General features: G+C 35.8%; 1 protein-coding gene across 1 annotated transcript in view; it reads left to right on the top strand.

Moving 5' to 3' along the window:
• The window catches only part of UBE3C (ubiquitin protein ligase E3C), a 75,986-nt gene that overhangs the window by 16,926 nt on the left and 43,434 nt on the right, over positions 1-15,626 (top strand). The window contains exons 8-13 of the mRNA XM_010139339.1: positions 298-518; positions 799-953; positions 2,995-3,182; positions 10,570-10,656; positions 11,265-11,422; positions 11,978-12,210. Coding sequence (XP_010137641.1) covers positions 298-518; positions 799-953; positions 2,995-3,182; positions 10,570-10,656; positions 11,265-11,422; positions 11,978-12,210 — 1,042 coding nt within the window. The remainder of the gene's footprint in view (positions 1-297; positions 519-798; positions 954-2,994; positions 3,183-10,569; positions 10,657-11,264; positions 11,423-11,977; positions 12,211-15,626) is intronic.

Here is a 15,626-nt window from a genome sequence, read left to right on the forward strand (position 1 = left end):
TTTTTTATTTCAAGATTATAAACAATGGGTTTAATTTCAGGATAGTTTTCTGTGAGTTCATTAGAAGTTTAAAGGATAAAATTACTTGTAAGATCATCAGGAAAAGGATATAATATAAGAAGTTCATTTTTGATAAATCTGAGAAATGTGGTTTGTTAGTACAGGAAATGGAGCGCATCTTTGCAGTATTCTTGATAGGCGTGTTTAAACTTGGAAATTGCTCTGTTATTGCATGAATATAATTGTGGGAAATTTTGCCTGTATTTTTTCTATAAAGTCAATTTTTCTTCTTTTCAGGCAGCAGATTTTTGCAGCCTTCACAGAGGAGTTTCTGGCAGCACCTTTTACAGATCAGATATTCCATTTCATCATTCCAGCGCTTGCTGATGTGCAGACCGTTTTCCCTTATGAACTCTTTCTGAATGCACTATTACTAGCAGAAAGTGGATATTCAAGAGGAAGTGATCAATCCCCGTGGCTTTTTTACTTTGTGTTAACAGTTGGAGAAACATATTTGGGTGAGAAAGCTTAATGGCCTATTCATGGTTTTTTCATATTTGAGTTAATGCATTATGTATTTTCACAACATGGTTCATTGCCAAGCAGAAAGGACAGTTTGTGGATAAATGTATTGGAGATACGTGTTTTATTAGCTAATTCTTACCCTTTTCAGTAAAAGTACGTTTAAGTTGGCAAGATTTGGAGTAACATCTTTTGGTGAGGTATTTCTGGTACAATATATTTTACAGTACAGTGAGATCTTGCTAACAGTCTTTTATTTCAATATATGTCCTGTAGGATCCCTTTCAGAGGAAGGTCTCCTTGTGTATTTGAGGGTACTCCAAACTTTTCTCTCTCAGCTGCCTGTGTCTGCTGCTGGTACAAATTGTCAAGATGCAAACAGTGATTCTGAAGATGAGGATGAAGAGATCAGTAAAATGACAACTACACCAGTAAGCAGTACAGAATTTCTTAGAACAAATATTGATTATAGCAGCAGCAAATATAGGCAAAACCAAGATTATGGTTAAGTCCAGTCTTTTTCTAACTACATGTAGAAAGCAGCATGTTTACTCTTTATATTGACTGCTCACTGTAAGCAAATGGAACTGGTTGTTTACATTAAACACAAAACCCTTACTATAATAGATCTTATGACAAATCTTAAGTACAGGTAATGTGTCTGCTGAAGGACAGAGCTTTTATTTAACAAAAAAAGTTTAGATTTCTGTTCTTTAAATCCATATTTGACAGAGGCTATTATTACTCTCTGCATTCTTTAAGTCCATGATGGTGCTAAGATATAATGAGATACAGTGTTCTGATCTTCCAACTTTTTTTTTTTGGAAGTACTAGAAGTTCAGCTACAGTCTTTCCTTGTAGAATTAAGTCTGTATTTAAATATATCTGCTACCTCAAAACGCCTTAAAGGGGGAGCACTTGCTTTCTGTAATAATGGGTAGAGACTGTATTACAAATAGAACTTTTCACTACAGTTTAAACTTCCCCCAATAAAATGAATTTGTGCTAATTTTAACCTCCTAACACTTGGATCATGGCTTTGAACAACAAAAGGTGGAGAGATGTAAATTTAACAGTTTCTTACTGGCCTTTATACAGTCTCTCAAATGACACTACCATTCAAAGGACTACGCAGTCTGCAGTCTGTCCTTGTAGAAAGCATGTGAAATTTCACCATATTAAGGGTTCATGTGGAAAAACAAAGAAGTGTCATAGATTACTTTGTCTCCCCACACTGAGCTGGGAATGCTGGATTTCTGTCTTTCTAAGGCTTCCTTGCATTTTCTTAGTGAAGCATTGGAAGCGAAAGTGTACCAGCTCTTCTAAGAGATTAAGAGGTGCTGTTTCTATGACGCCTACTTGCGTGTCATGTAAGGTCGTGGACATTTCTGAAAGATGCAGTGTTTTTTAAGGTCTTGGTATTGAGAGTAACCTCTTATAAAGAGCCATACCGCTGGGCAATATATGCAGCCTTTTTCTTGTGCATTTCGAGATGCTGAGTGTTACCGTTAACCCATAACCCCAAATCTTACCAAGATAGTGTGAATAAAATACTTATTTTGCTGCACACGCATAGACTTTATGTGATGTAAATACTGGCAGATTCTACTTGTGCCTCAGAGATACCAGTGATGTTTTAAGAGGTGATTAGGTAAAATCAAAGCATAAATTTCTGTTCACAGGTAACTTACAGTAATTTGTAAATTAGAGAAAATATGCTCTGAAGAGGCTTTAATACATACTATTAATTTCAATATGTTTTTTGTGTGTTTCCGCTGTGAGTTTTTAATGTATTTCATATTTTCATGAATGCCTGTCTTCAAAAAAAAAAAAAGAAAGGTTGGTGGGTGGGGAATGCATTTGTCTTAAAAATTCATGTTTGGGTAACGCATATCCTTCAGTGAGCCAGACTGCTTTGCTGTGTTGGGACAAGAGAAAGGAAGGAAGGAAAAGAAAAGGTTGAGCTCCCCTCAGTTCTATGCCAGGAGAAAGCATTCCTCTTTGTACACTTCTGGTACTACCCAAACGTGTATTAGCCACCCTGAAGTTTTTTGTGGCTTCTTGGACTATAGATTATGAGTGTGAACATACTGTTTATAAAGGAATTTACAGTAGATATCCATTTCTGGATTTTGTGTCCAATGCTGACCGATGTTACTGGGGAAGAGATGACTATTCACATATTTTATGCCAGTAAATGATCTTATTGTACCCAAATGTTGCAGAATATGCTTGCATTAAAGGGAGTCTTTCCCGCTGGCCTAAGTGAGAAAATCAATACCACAAGCCAGCAGTTGCGCTCCTAGGGAGTTAAGTTGGCTCTTGGGTCTGATACTTTTAAGAATGCTGCTGGGATATACATACATGCTTATGTTTTAATCATTGTACAAAAACCCTTTATGTTCTAGTAAAACTCTGAAATACGTCTTTTTAAAAAGACTTAAAGCAAATTTTTCTTTGATATGTTTGTAGGGTGATGGGAGGATATCAGTTCAATACATAACTGAGGAGTGTCTAAAGAAGCTGGACACAAAGCAGCAGACAAACACTCTACTGAATATGGTTTGGAGAGATTCTGCTAGTGAAGAGGTCTTTACCCTGATGGCATCAATCTGCCACACGCTAATGGTACAACACCGAATGATGGTGCCAAAAGTCAGGCAAGTATAAATAGTAGTGATACCGAGCTCTAGTACGTCTCAAATTGTTTTCATTAGATAGTCTTGTTTTAGACACCATATGGGGATTTTTCTGTTTTCTTTTATGATCAGCTTAAATAAGAATTTCAGGATTTAAATAATAATTCTAAGCAAACCAAAGAGTGGATCCTTTCTGTTTTGTATTTTTCTTCTTCAGTGGGTTCTCTCTGGAGTAGTGTAAGCTCTTGGTTTGTTTAGTGAGTTGCGAGTTAAGTTGGTATTCTGTCACCATGTTGAGGACTATGGAAGCAGTGTTTGTGATCAGAAAATCACACTCAGATAGGGATTGCAAAGATTCTTGAAAGGAGTTGATCTATCCCCTGGCTCGGAGACAGTGCCAAGTGTCATTCTAACGGAAGTCTGTGTAGCTTGTTTTTAAAACTTTCGTGGTGTGGATTCCATAGTCTCTCTAGCTAGCTGAGCACTGAAAGCAACTTGTTCTCTACCCTCTTTAATATATAGACAAAATCTGCCTTGTTACAAATTAAAACATTTCCTGACTATTGAAAATCACTGTGGTTGGTTGAAAAAAAAACTTTGGCACCTGAGATGGAGATGAAAGATTTGCCCATTTGTACAGCATTCTTTTACAGTGACTATAAACCACAAATGTCAATAACAGTGGAAGAAGATTTTTGACCTTTTTATTACCAGGCTAAGACCCATAAGTATTAGCACTGTTCTGGTGCAAATAGTTTTCAGTAAGTATGCAGTTGCTGGTAGTAAAGTAAGTATTTAGGGAATGTTGTAAACATAATCAGTTCAAACTGCATTGTAAACAGTCATACAGAAAACTAATTAGGTGCTATCTCAGTCCAGTGGTGTTTATAGCTGTTAGAGGAAGTAAGATGTCAGTGAAACTGTGATTGCTCGATTAGGGTAATTAGTTCTTTGTAGACTAATTGCATTAGAGCAGGATGTGAAACCTGAAGATCATAGCAGCAGCTGAATCAGTGTGCCTGCTTTATTGTTGCAAGTAGTACATTGCCTTGGATAGTAATTACTGAGTTGAAATGCATCGCTGCTTTGACTTGAGGTTTGCTGGTGAACTGTGTGGAACTGAGCGTTCAATGGATAAAGAAGTCACACAGAACTTTAATTTTAAGAGTATGGCATCTGTTTCCTCTGAGAAGCCACACTGGGTCTTCGCAATTATTTGTGATAACAAACTAACACTGGATAAATTCAGGAGTTACGAAAGCTGTACTCAACATCTTGTAACAGAAAACAATTTACACATTTTAACTTTTGAATAATGCCAAAATAGAGGAGTGAACCGATTTTAGAAATAAATAGTAGAGATACGAAGATTTGTGTCAGAAATACCGATGGAATTACTTTCATGGTTAAAATGAAGTTACTTCATACTGGTACTTGGTAAACTAAAGTACACATAAAATTGCTAGTTCTGACTTCCAAGTCGATCGTACGTGTTGGGTTTGCCAGGCATCATCATGTAAAGAGGTGTCACTCTTTTGTCCTGTTCCCAGTGCATCTTGGCCTGAGTTACCAAGCAGCTATTCTAAACATTTTTTTTGAGAGTTTTCCAAATGACATTTGATGTCGTTTGTTTCAGAGGTAGTAAAAATTGTGCCATTTCAAAACACAATTGCAAGATTTTTCGTCGTTAATTTCTACTTTTTTAATTGCCTGATGATTTTTTTATTGCCCAGTGATAGTTTTTTGAAAGAGGCTTCACTTGTTTTGCAACTGACTTCTAAATGAGTAACTTTTACTCTGAATATCTACTTAATTAAACCATGTACAAATAAATAATTTATTCAAAATAATTTTTAATATATTCTAAGAGCTCAGGATGCTTTTTTGTTTTCTGTATGGAAAGATACTGGTTCAAATGGTTTAAAAGATAGGAAAGGTTATTGCAAAGACTGCTTATTTTACAGCATTTAGAACGGTAATAGAAAATAATAATTAAAAATGTAAAGGCTGTGACTCTGCAATGTGTAATAGCTGAAAATAACTATTCAATATCTGTAAAAGAGATAGGGCTAAAGTTAACACAGGCTTTGGAAGGGAGGAAATAAGAAGTATCTGTGTTATTTTAATCATTCTAAGGCTTTTTTCCTTCTTGAAAAAAAAGATAAGAAACTTATGGTGTAACGTCATTCCATTAAAGCTGAATGGTGTTTCTTCTTGTGGCTTCTCAGTATATCTTTGATTTGACTGATGATACTGTGTGGTATTAGGAACATTGGTGTTGCTGCAATTAGCTCAGCTGCTTCTTTAATTTTGCAAAAGACACCAAGGGAGAACAGAACAAGATACCCAAAAGCAGAGTGTAATTTTGAACAGAAGGAGCAACCCTCTGAAGTTCCTTTCTGAGCCTCTACAGAGGGCGCTGGGATCCAAAGATGGAATACTGGAAAAGCACGTTGCTTTGCGTTAGTTGTTAGGAATTTTGATAAATACTGTGTAAGTTCTGGAAAGATGCAGTCAAGCTCAGTGAAAGAAAAGGGCCACAGGACTGGAAAAACCTAGCTGTACCTAAGTGTTCAGTAAGCCAGGAGAGAGGTGTAGAGTAAAATCGTGATTATAATGCCATCATTGGGAATTGTTTTCAGAGAGACAGAGCTTTCATCTTTTCACTGTAAAGCTGATATATATTATTGAATACAGTTACTAAAAAAACAAAAGGGAAAACTTGAACCTTGGAGTGTAGTTCTCATTATAAAGAGATTTGCAAGACTTTTGTTCATCGAAACTGTTTAACTAGTAGATTCTGTTTCTGCAAAATTTAATACCATAGGCTTCAGGTCATCGCTATGGCTTAATATTAAATAGTGATGGAAACTGTGTGTGTACAGGGACTTCAGGCACTCTCAGCTGTCTGTCCGCGCCCCGGGGTGGTTGCTAGTCTCCGTGTCACAGTTTCATAGTGGCCATACCTTACTGCTATTTAATTAACGTAACATTGCTAATCTAACCTGTGATTGAAAATTGTTTGGAAAACTGATGTGCTGGTGTAATGTGAGCAGCCCGCCTTTGTATGTGTGCTGGAGATACTTGGGCTTTACATGTGGCTATTTTAGGAATTCCGTAGGGAATGTCCTTAAATTGCTGTTTTTGTTTAATCCAGAGTCATTGCGTATGAAGTTTTTACTTTTTTAAGCTTCGCTTTACGTTCTTGGCCCAATCCAAAGGGAGGCAGAAGCATAAAGCAGCCTGAAGAGTGGTGTAGTTCATTTGACGATGGCTTTGCATGCTGTCTCGTACCTGTGACACCTGGCGGTTCTGAAGTGGCAAAATCCGCTGCCCGGCAGCAGTGACCTTTCACAGACTGTATGAGCTCCTCTCATTCCCGTGTATTCTCTTCATTAACTTAAATGGTCTCAGTGGGAAGCTGGGCCCAATTTATGACCTAGACTGAAAATCTTGCCTTTAACTAATTAACTTGTAGTGGTCCCTCAGCTAAATTAAGCTTAATGGGTCATTTAATCTGTCCCATTGCGTGGGAGGAATTTGACACTTTTTTTAAAGCAGAGGTGCCCAAAATCCTGTTCTGGCAAGTACACATAAATCATGTGTCCTTTGTGGACAATTAGATACTTACAGAGAGAAACAAGGTTCTGAATAAATGATCATTATGTACTTACTTATGGGAGCAGATAATTTAATTTGGTATGATTAAAATAGATACTTAACAGAAATCATGGGGGTGAATTTAACTCTATCGTAGCCTGTGGCGGAGACAGCGTGCATTTTGCCACTTGAAAGGAGCTTATCCTTTCTGGTAGTAGAAAAGCAGTTCTTCTCCCAAACTACAGTGCTAAATCTGAATATTGAACTCTACAGAAAATCTATTAATAAATCCATTATCAACCCATGTATAGCGATCTCTTAGTAAAGAAGTTTATGGTATGCAGTGAGATTTTTCTGTAAAATGCAGAAACACCAGATGGAAGGGATGAAAACCCTCAGGGTTTGAACTTCAGCTGCTTGGGTGCTTGTTTTTGTTTTTTTTTTTTTTTTTTTTTTTTTTGAATTGTGTCAGCCTCTTTCTCCCTCATTCTTGCTTACCAACATCTGTGTTTCGCTACTGTTCATCATAGTATTGGTGTACCTGAATTACCCAGTACAAATATTGAAAATGAACCCCGTGAGTTCGATTATAAAAAATTACATAAGAAGAAATAATGTCTAATCTTTTTGATTTCTAGTGTTTGGGGCTTTTTTTCTTTAAAGGAAAAAGTGATCAAGATTGTATGGACACTTTGCATTAACTGGTGTCTAAACTTTGCAGATTGATGATGCTTGTCTTCAGGCTACATAAACTATCCCTGTGATGTTGTGCAGTTTATCAGAAATTATTATCTTGCAAAGCGTCATTTTGATTTAGTTCTACCCAGAAATGGTGTTTTTTAGCAGGTGCACGTCTTTCCTCTGCCAAAGAAAAAAGACCAAATGTGGTAGATTTTGTCCTATTGTAATTATAAATGTTTTTATTTTTTACTTTTTAATTAAAATTTTTCTTAGGCTTTTTAATTTTTTTTTGTAAATTTTTAGTGCAGTCAATTTCTGAACTTTTGCAGATATGATTTTCAAGGCCATCCTTGCGTTTTGTGGGTTGTTTTATTTTTGTTTTGTTTCCTTTTTTTTGGTTGTTTTTTGCAATTGCTATCTTCTGTTTCGAAAGCCAATTTCTGTACTTGGAGTGAAAGGGTTGTAGACACCTTTCCACTGTCATGCTTTCCACAATGGATTATATGTCAGGTGAATCTAGTGATGTAAAGCTTTGTAACACAAGGCCTAATTCACCCTTCTGCATTTAGTTTGCAGTTTCATGTTTATTTTCTGGTAACAGCATGGAAACTTTAGAATTGATGAATCTGCTTCGTATTTCATTGGTATTTCATATTGACAGAATAGGCTGTATGATATCATCTTCTACCAAAGCTGCATTTTTGAATTTAACCACATTTTAAGGGAAGGGAAATGTGAAAGTTGGATATGTTCAGCATTTCTGGAATCGGGCCATGAAATACAGCAGTTGCTACAATTGACTGCCTGAATCACGGATGTGGAATAAAAATAGCTAGAACTTAGGCAAAGGTTATTATTATAAGCTCTTAAGGTTTGTCCTTTTCTTCCCTTCATTATTGCTGAATGTTGCTAGAATGAAAAAATGAATTACATTATGATAGGTTCAGTGTCCATAATGTTTGTTCATTTCTGCTAAAACTATTACATAATTTCCAGGGATGATTGTAAAATTAACAAGTTTTTACTTGGAAACCCTGTGAGACCTAGCAGCACTGTGCCAAATTACTTTTCATTTCATATATGAGGCTGAAAACTGAAGGTCACTGACGAAATTTCTCATTTCAGAAACCGACGCGTCTGAGCTATCATTCAGATATTTAAACGTTAAAATACAAATCCTTATTTTAAAACAGTGAAATACAATAAACCCTTCCTTACATGATAATGCATAATTTCCACCCAAATATCAACATAATGCAACTTTAGAAGAAAGTAAATTTCATGTGTATCAAATTCAGGTTGATTATCTTTTTCTTCAAAACTTCCCCATATTTAAAGTAGAACTTAATTTTACAGTAGAACTTACCTTAACTGCAGTTGCTTCAAAAAGTTACTTCTTAGCTGCAGTTGCTTCAAATTTGACTTAAACTTAGGAATGATCACCAGCAATGCATGGCGGACGTGAAGCTCCCAACCGTTTTTAAAGGTACTGATCTATGTATGTAAAACCCAAAGCTCTTGAAACGAGAGCAGCAATATTTCAGCAAAGACACGCTACAGAACAGAGATGGCTTGTACTTCATTTTCCCTCCTTCTGCATTCTCCCTTCCTGTTCTATTTCCAAAACTCCCTGTACCTATGAAACTCTGCCTGTTCTATTTAGTGAAGAGTTCTGGCCTTCCTTGCCTGTGCAACTGTCTTCTGGTACGTGCACGTGGATTGGGAGTGTGGAGAAGGGACTAGATGTGAGGGTGCGTGAGAGGGGCTGTACTTGAGCGAGGGCAGCCAAAAGAGCCCACAGGGCTTCAGCCAGTACGTGAGGACCCAGAGGCGTGTGGCACTATGGAGCAGTTGTTTGTGAGTGGTGTGTTGGTTTTCTTGGTTGTTTTTTTGTTGGTGTTTTTTTTTTTGTTCTGATGTCTTTAAATGAATTGTCACTTAAACCATTCTCAACTGTTCTCAAGTGTTTCCTGGTATTTTCCTTTTTTCCTTAATAAAATGTGTGCTTCCTTTTCCTTCTGCCATCTGGCAAATTTTTATTTATCCACGTGGTCTGTAATAAATAGTTTTTTGAGGCAGCAGCTAGTCCACCCTCCCTGCTCCTGTTTCCAGCCTTCTACCTCTTGTGTGCATGGTCACAGGGAATTTTGATATTAGAACGCTATTGACCTCTGGGAGGAGACACGAACCTTTACCTTATTTATTCTAAGAGTAATTAGGCAACCTAGGAAAGTAGCATTTAGGCTAATTAACTGAACAGATTTCTCCGCTATCTGAAAAATTACAGTTTAGCCGGTCAAATGCTATTTGGTTTCCTAGAAGACATTAATTGTTTCTAATTATGTTTGTCACATATGCTGCTTCCTGCAGGGTCACAAATAGGCTAGGGGAGACTTTTTAATTCCAGGAGGCTTTTAGTTTCTCATTTCTTGAAAAAGTTTATTGTGTTGTAATCATGCCTCTAATAATATTGTTAAAGTCAGTCCTGTGTATAACTGACTTTTGAACATTCACAACTATTTTTACAGGTGTATAAACCATTTTCTGTCTACAGATTGGTTGATGTTATGTGTATGGGTAGCTGCCCTTACAGACATTGTTCCATTGATGGTGTTATATTTGTTTCTGCCATGCAGAATATACCAGTAAAATTGCTACGTAGTTTTAAATCAGTGATTGCTTCCAGCTTAAATTAACTTTCAGATATTTTAATCTACTTTTTGCCAGAAATGTTGTTTGTTAATGTCAGAAGAATTGACCTGTTAACTGTTGGTGTGATTTTTCTCTATTAGAATTAAAAAAAAATCCTAGATAAATAACTTAGAGTGTATGTTATTTTTATTAATGTGTGTTTAATTCTGTGGAATATTGCAAACTTTGGTTTATATTTTGTGGTTTGTTGCTGAGTTACTGAAAACTGCATATTTCAGGTATAAGGATTTATGTGCTTGTTTTGCAGCTTTTGGAGCTTCTACCAGATTTGATTAGAATAAGAATATCCATCTTTGAAAAAATATATTTAAATCATCAATGTTTGAGAAATACTTGACAGAAGAGTTTATAGAAGCATTGTGTCTTGTGAGAACAGTATTTTGTAAGACAAATTAATTTGATCTTCCTCTTGCAGGCTTCTTTATAGTTTAGCCTTTAATGCCAGATTCTTGAGGCATCTTTGGTATTTGATATCTTCCATGACTACACGAATGATTACAGGGTAAGTATTATACCGTTTTTGAAAGTGAGTCTTTGTTAAAATAGGGGATACCTAATGAAAAGAGAATGAGACAATTAGTGGTATGAAATCTTGGAAATTGTACAGTTGTAAATATTATGTTCTGGATGTTTTGTGGGTTATGGTGCGCTTACTAGCATCCATATAACAAACACTAAAGGCCCAAGTACTTCATCCCAAGTATGTGAGTTTTATCTCATATATTTTGGCTAGTCCAGAAATTGATGGTGGCAGAAACATGTTCCCAGGTACTGAGGCACTGTACCTACAGATTTGTTCTGAGCTGACTTGCAGATTAGGTACTTTTTTTGCTCAGTGTCTCTTGTTCTAAACCAGAAAGTATCTGCATTCTGTAATAGTTAATGCTGAAGTTTACATCTTGTGAAGACAATGAGATACTGTGGAGGCAGATCTTACAAAGAATAAGCATTTTTCCCATTTGCAAGAATGGGAAAAAGTAGTTATTTAACTGGGAGTCCTTTTTTGCCGAAGGAAGTAAGTACTAAATATTTTTACTAGAATGCTAAAGTTAATACTTTTTTAGAATATTTAATTAACCATCTCTTTAATTTGGCGTTTTATTTTTTAAGGTCTATGGTGCCACTCCTTCAGGTGATTTCAAGAGGCTCTCCAATGTCTTTAGAAGACTCTAGTCGAATTATCCCTCTCTTCTACCTTTTTAGTTCTTTGTTTAGTCATTCACTTATTTCTATTCATGATAATGAGTTCTTCGGTGATCCAATAGAAGGTGAGTTTCGAGCATGCTTAATAGGAGTGCTTTGCAAAATCTTTTTGTGTAAGGACAAGGGCGATGATTTGCTGACATTTGTGAGAAAGGCTCTTCTGGGCTGACTTGCTGATAGTCCCCTGAGCACTCAGCTGTCAGTTGGCTCTTTCATGGTTATTGCATTTAGGAAAAGAGAGAAGAAAAATTACGACCTGCGCCTTGGGAACCCTTGCTTCGCAGGGTCTGATATGGAAGTTCTTAATCATGATAAATTTTAATGAGTTACAGAAGAGAGTAAAGTTCTTCTAGACTGAACACGTAGCCTAATGTAAAAATTTAACACAGCAGAAATCACAAAAGAGAAAAAGAGTATATTGTAATTAAAATCATAGTGGCTGCAAACAATTACGAGACCTGATAGCCTTTATAAAGGTACACTAATTCTCATTTTGGGTGAAGTTTCTTTTGTCTACCATTAGATTTTGTGTGTGAATATTAAAAGTTCCAGTTAAATCAGTAGTTTTTTAATAATAAAGAAAAGTCCCTTAAAGAAACTTAAACCTGCGTTTTATGTAGTTGTAGGTCAAAGACAATCATCAATGATGCCTTTTACACTAGAAGAGCTTGTAATATTATCACGCTGCCTTCGGGATGCATGTTTAGGAATCATAAAGTTGGCTTACCCAGAAACAAAACCAGAGGTTCGTGAGGAATATATTGCAGCATTTAGAAGTGTTGGAGTAACAAAAAATACAGAAATGCAGCAGTGCATACATACGGAACAAAAAAGGTGGATTCAGTTATTCAAGGTAAATTGTATTACTTTTCAGAACATACTTAAATTTTCAGGCTTCTGCTGAAGATGCAACATTAATTTTTTTTTTTTTCTCTAATTATACTTTTAACACAGTTGTTGCAAGGAGTATGGATATGCTTTTTGGCATATATGGTAAACTTTGAGTATTAATTTCTGTTAATTTTTTTGCTTCTGGCAGTTCTTAGTTTAATTTTCTTGCTTGATCACTTTTATAAAAAAATTACTGTATAGAATACAGGTTTTAACTTGGACTCCCATTTAGCAAAGTACTTGAGCATGTCATTATAACTTTATGTAGGTGTGAAATTCTAAGAGAATCATAAGATTACTCAAGTACTTCTGTATTAGAGGCTTCACAAAATTGGTACCACGCTGTATTGATTTTCCTGGTGGTGTACTAAAATTGGTTGGTACTACTCGTTTTGAGTTTTCTGGAATACTAATGGAATGGTGAATCTGGCTTAGCAAATGTAAACTTAATGTATGTTCTTTTTGGATACCTACCAATGTATTTCTGCTGGTTTTATCCATGGCATCCTACCTAAAATGTGAGTTAAGAAAAGCTGAAAATATTGGCAGGAAAAAACCTAGTATTACTGTTGCTGAAAAAAGAAGAGTGCTTGACTTGTCATGAAAATTCTGCAGAAAACACATCTAGTCAGCTAAAATTGCTCATTAAAGAAGTGGGAGCAGAAGAAATGCATTTTCCAAATTGAATGCTAGATTTACAGTCTGTTTAATACTGGCGACCTCTCGCACACTAATGTTCAGTTCGAGTCATCAGCTGTCCCTTCAGGTCTTTTTATCACTGCTTTTGTCAAGCTATCTATTTAATTGAAAGAAGTTAATTGAATGAAAATGATCAACTAAGCTTGTATTAATATTGCTAATGGAACTTTCTTCTTGGCCATGTTTGGAGAAAGATGTCATGCTAGACTTTAGGAAAGGCCCATTAAGGCTTGCACTTAACCTGATGGGCTAATTAAGGAATGCTTATTCATTCTACAAGTCTAAGATAGCCTCTATCCAGCCTATTCTGCCTGATTTTACAACACATTTCACTTATGAGCATAAGCATTAATAGTAGCGAGAGTAACTGATAATGTTTTGATTGCACTGAATGCAGTCCTAATGCACCACTGAATTTGTAATTTGTGTGGATTGATCTAATATATGTTTGCACAATTTAATTTAATTACTTGTCTTTAAATTGCCAAATAAACTTTCAATTTAAAGGTCACAAGTGAAAACCTCAATACATTTTTTTCTCTGAGAAGGATGGCATGCTAGGTGTTTCTTATGTATGCAGTTTACATCATGACCTCTTCTGTTTCTTCTCTTTAGTTTCTCATGTTTTTAATTTTTTTTATGAAGATTGGTGCTTATATTTCAGGTGAATTTGGTCACATTTTGCTGTCAAAGTTGTAAAATTCCAAGTTACTCTGTCCCACTTTGGCAGTCAGGTATTAAACTCGGTGGAACTGTCTGAACTCGGTCTTACTATTTTCAGGAGCCAGGGATGTCTTCCATTAACTGAATTACAGATGTAAATCTTGAGGATGTCTCAAAGGCTCTGGTTCTACCCATAAAAGTAGCTAATAACAATGCTTCCCTTGTTTACTCTGTCAGAAACATACCACTACAGATAAATATTCAACACAGTTCATCTGTACACAGTACTGAGTGTTTCCTGAGGGCATCTTCAAAAGAGCTTCTTGCCAGGAGGCAGACAGCAGTATCTTCTTCCAAGTCATTAAAACAAAGCTGGAGTAGTTCATCATAAATTTGAAAGAAAATACTTCTTTTACTTTTACAATATGTTGAATGTATGTGAGATTTATCTTTGCTAAAGCTTTTCTAAGCTGCATGCACAGAAAAAGACACATTCCTTCCCTATCATCTATGCTTTTCAGATATCTTTTTCCTTTTTCATTCAATTTCTCACTTTTGTTTTGCGCATTTTCCATGCTACTGGTGTCTAGTGAAATACGTTCCTGTAGATATACGTGCAAATATAGGCTTTACTTGTGAAAGGTAAATCTGAATTCAGTGGGACTGCTGACAGTGATTTGCACATTTGCTAACAGATTGGAGGTATTTGGTGAGATTTGTGAAATGTCTTTGTGACACGTGAAAATGTCTTTATTCAGCAGAATCCCCTTTTTTCACATGGTAGAATACTGAACAGTGTAGTGAACTGTTACAGATTCCATAGAAGGACTTAAATTATGAGTATGTGAAAAGAGATTTTGTCAAATAAAAATTATTTTGCTATCCTGAGTTAATCCTATGAAAATAAGTTACTGATTTAGTGGAATTTTAGTTTTGAACTTGTGCTTGGTGCTTTTGGAAAGAAATACCTATTTTTAATATTATTTATTCAAGTAGGTGTTTCAATAAGATACATACTTACAAAAATCTTACAAAGTCCTGAGTTTGGATTTCCAGTGTTCTCAGTAGCCATTTATTATGAAGAAGGAACTCCAATGTAATTTCATCAGCTTCCTTTAAGGATTCTTTAACTGCTTGTAAAATATTTTATTAGCATGGTCTTCACATGGATAATTTTTTTCTGGGTTTTTTTTCCTCTTTTTTTAGTCTTTCTCATATATATATTGGTAATGGGACCACAGAGCTTTAGTGACTTGCCTAACCTGCACTGAATTTTATAAGGGCAAGGTGATAAAAATTCCCGTGCAGTCAGACAGTTCCCTTAATAGCATTCTTTGTTCTGTCTTTATTCAAGACCCTACTTTGCCAACTGGATCTTAAAAGGTCTTTTGTGTAGTATCTAGACACAGAATCCTTTAGAAGGTCCATTAAACTCTTTGTTACTCTTGACATCTGCCCATTGGGATTGTCTTTTAGCAAGATTATTTCAGAAAACCTTTGGGTATGTTTTTTTCTGTTCACTTTTCAGTTGTGTTGTAGTTCTAAGCTGCAAAACAGATGGCTGTTCACTGTAGCAGTGATAACATCTTTTTAGGCGAGTAATTTGATAATCTATTGATTCCACTTCATTATGTTTTATGTAGCGTTAGGCTGTGTTGATTCTGCTTTGGAGAGAAGGCATGCAACCAAGTATGACAATTGTGCTTAAGATGGAGTAGCTCTTCATATTTTTTCTGGAATTGGAGGAAACAGCCAAGAGGAGTATTAAAATTGTAAAGACACCCTAGAGACCATGATAACCATTTTTCTTAGCCTCCCATTTTCATTATGAGCGTGTGCATAACTAGTTATCTATTCAGTTTTCTCATTTTCTGACTGTGTGGTTATAATAATGACAGAATTACCTTTCATCGTTTGAATTCATTGTGAATAAAAATGAATTAAGTGTAGTGGTTTAAACTAACGTGCTTGTGATTGGGGGAGGGATCAGTGTACACATCACCTCCTACAGTTCTA

The sequence above is a fragment of the Buceros rhinoceros genome, unplaced genomic scaffold (assembly GCF_000710305.1).
Source record: "Buceros rhinoceros silvestris isolate BGI_N320 unplaced genomic scaffold, ASM71030v1 scaffold13697, whole genome shotgun sequence".
Lineage (NCBI taxonomy): Eukaryota > Metazoa > Chordata > Aves > Bucerotiformes > Bucerotidae > Buceros > Buceros rhinoceros.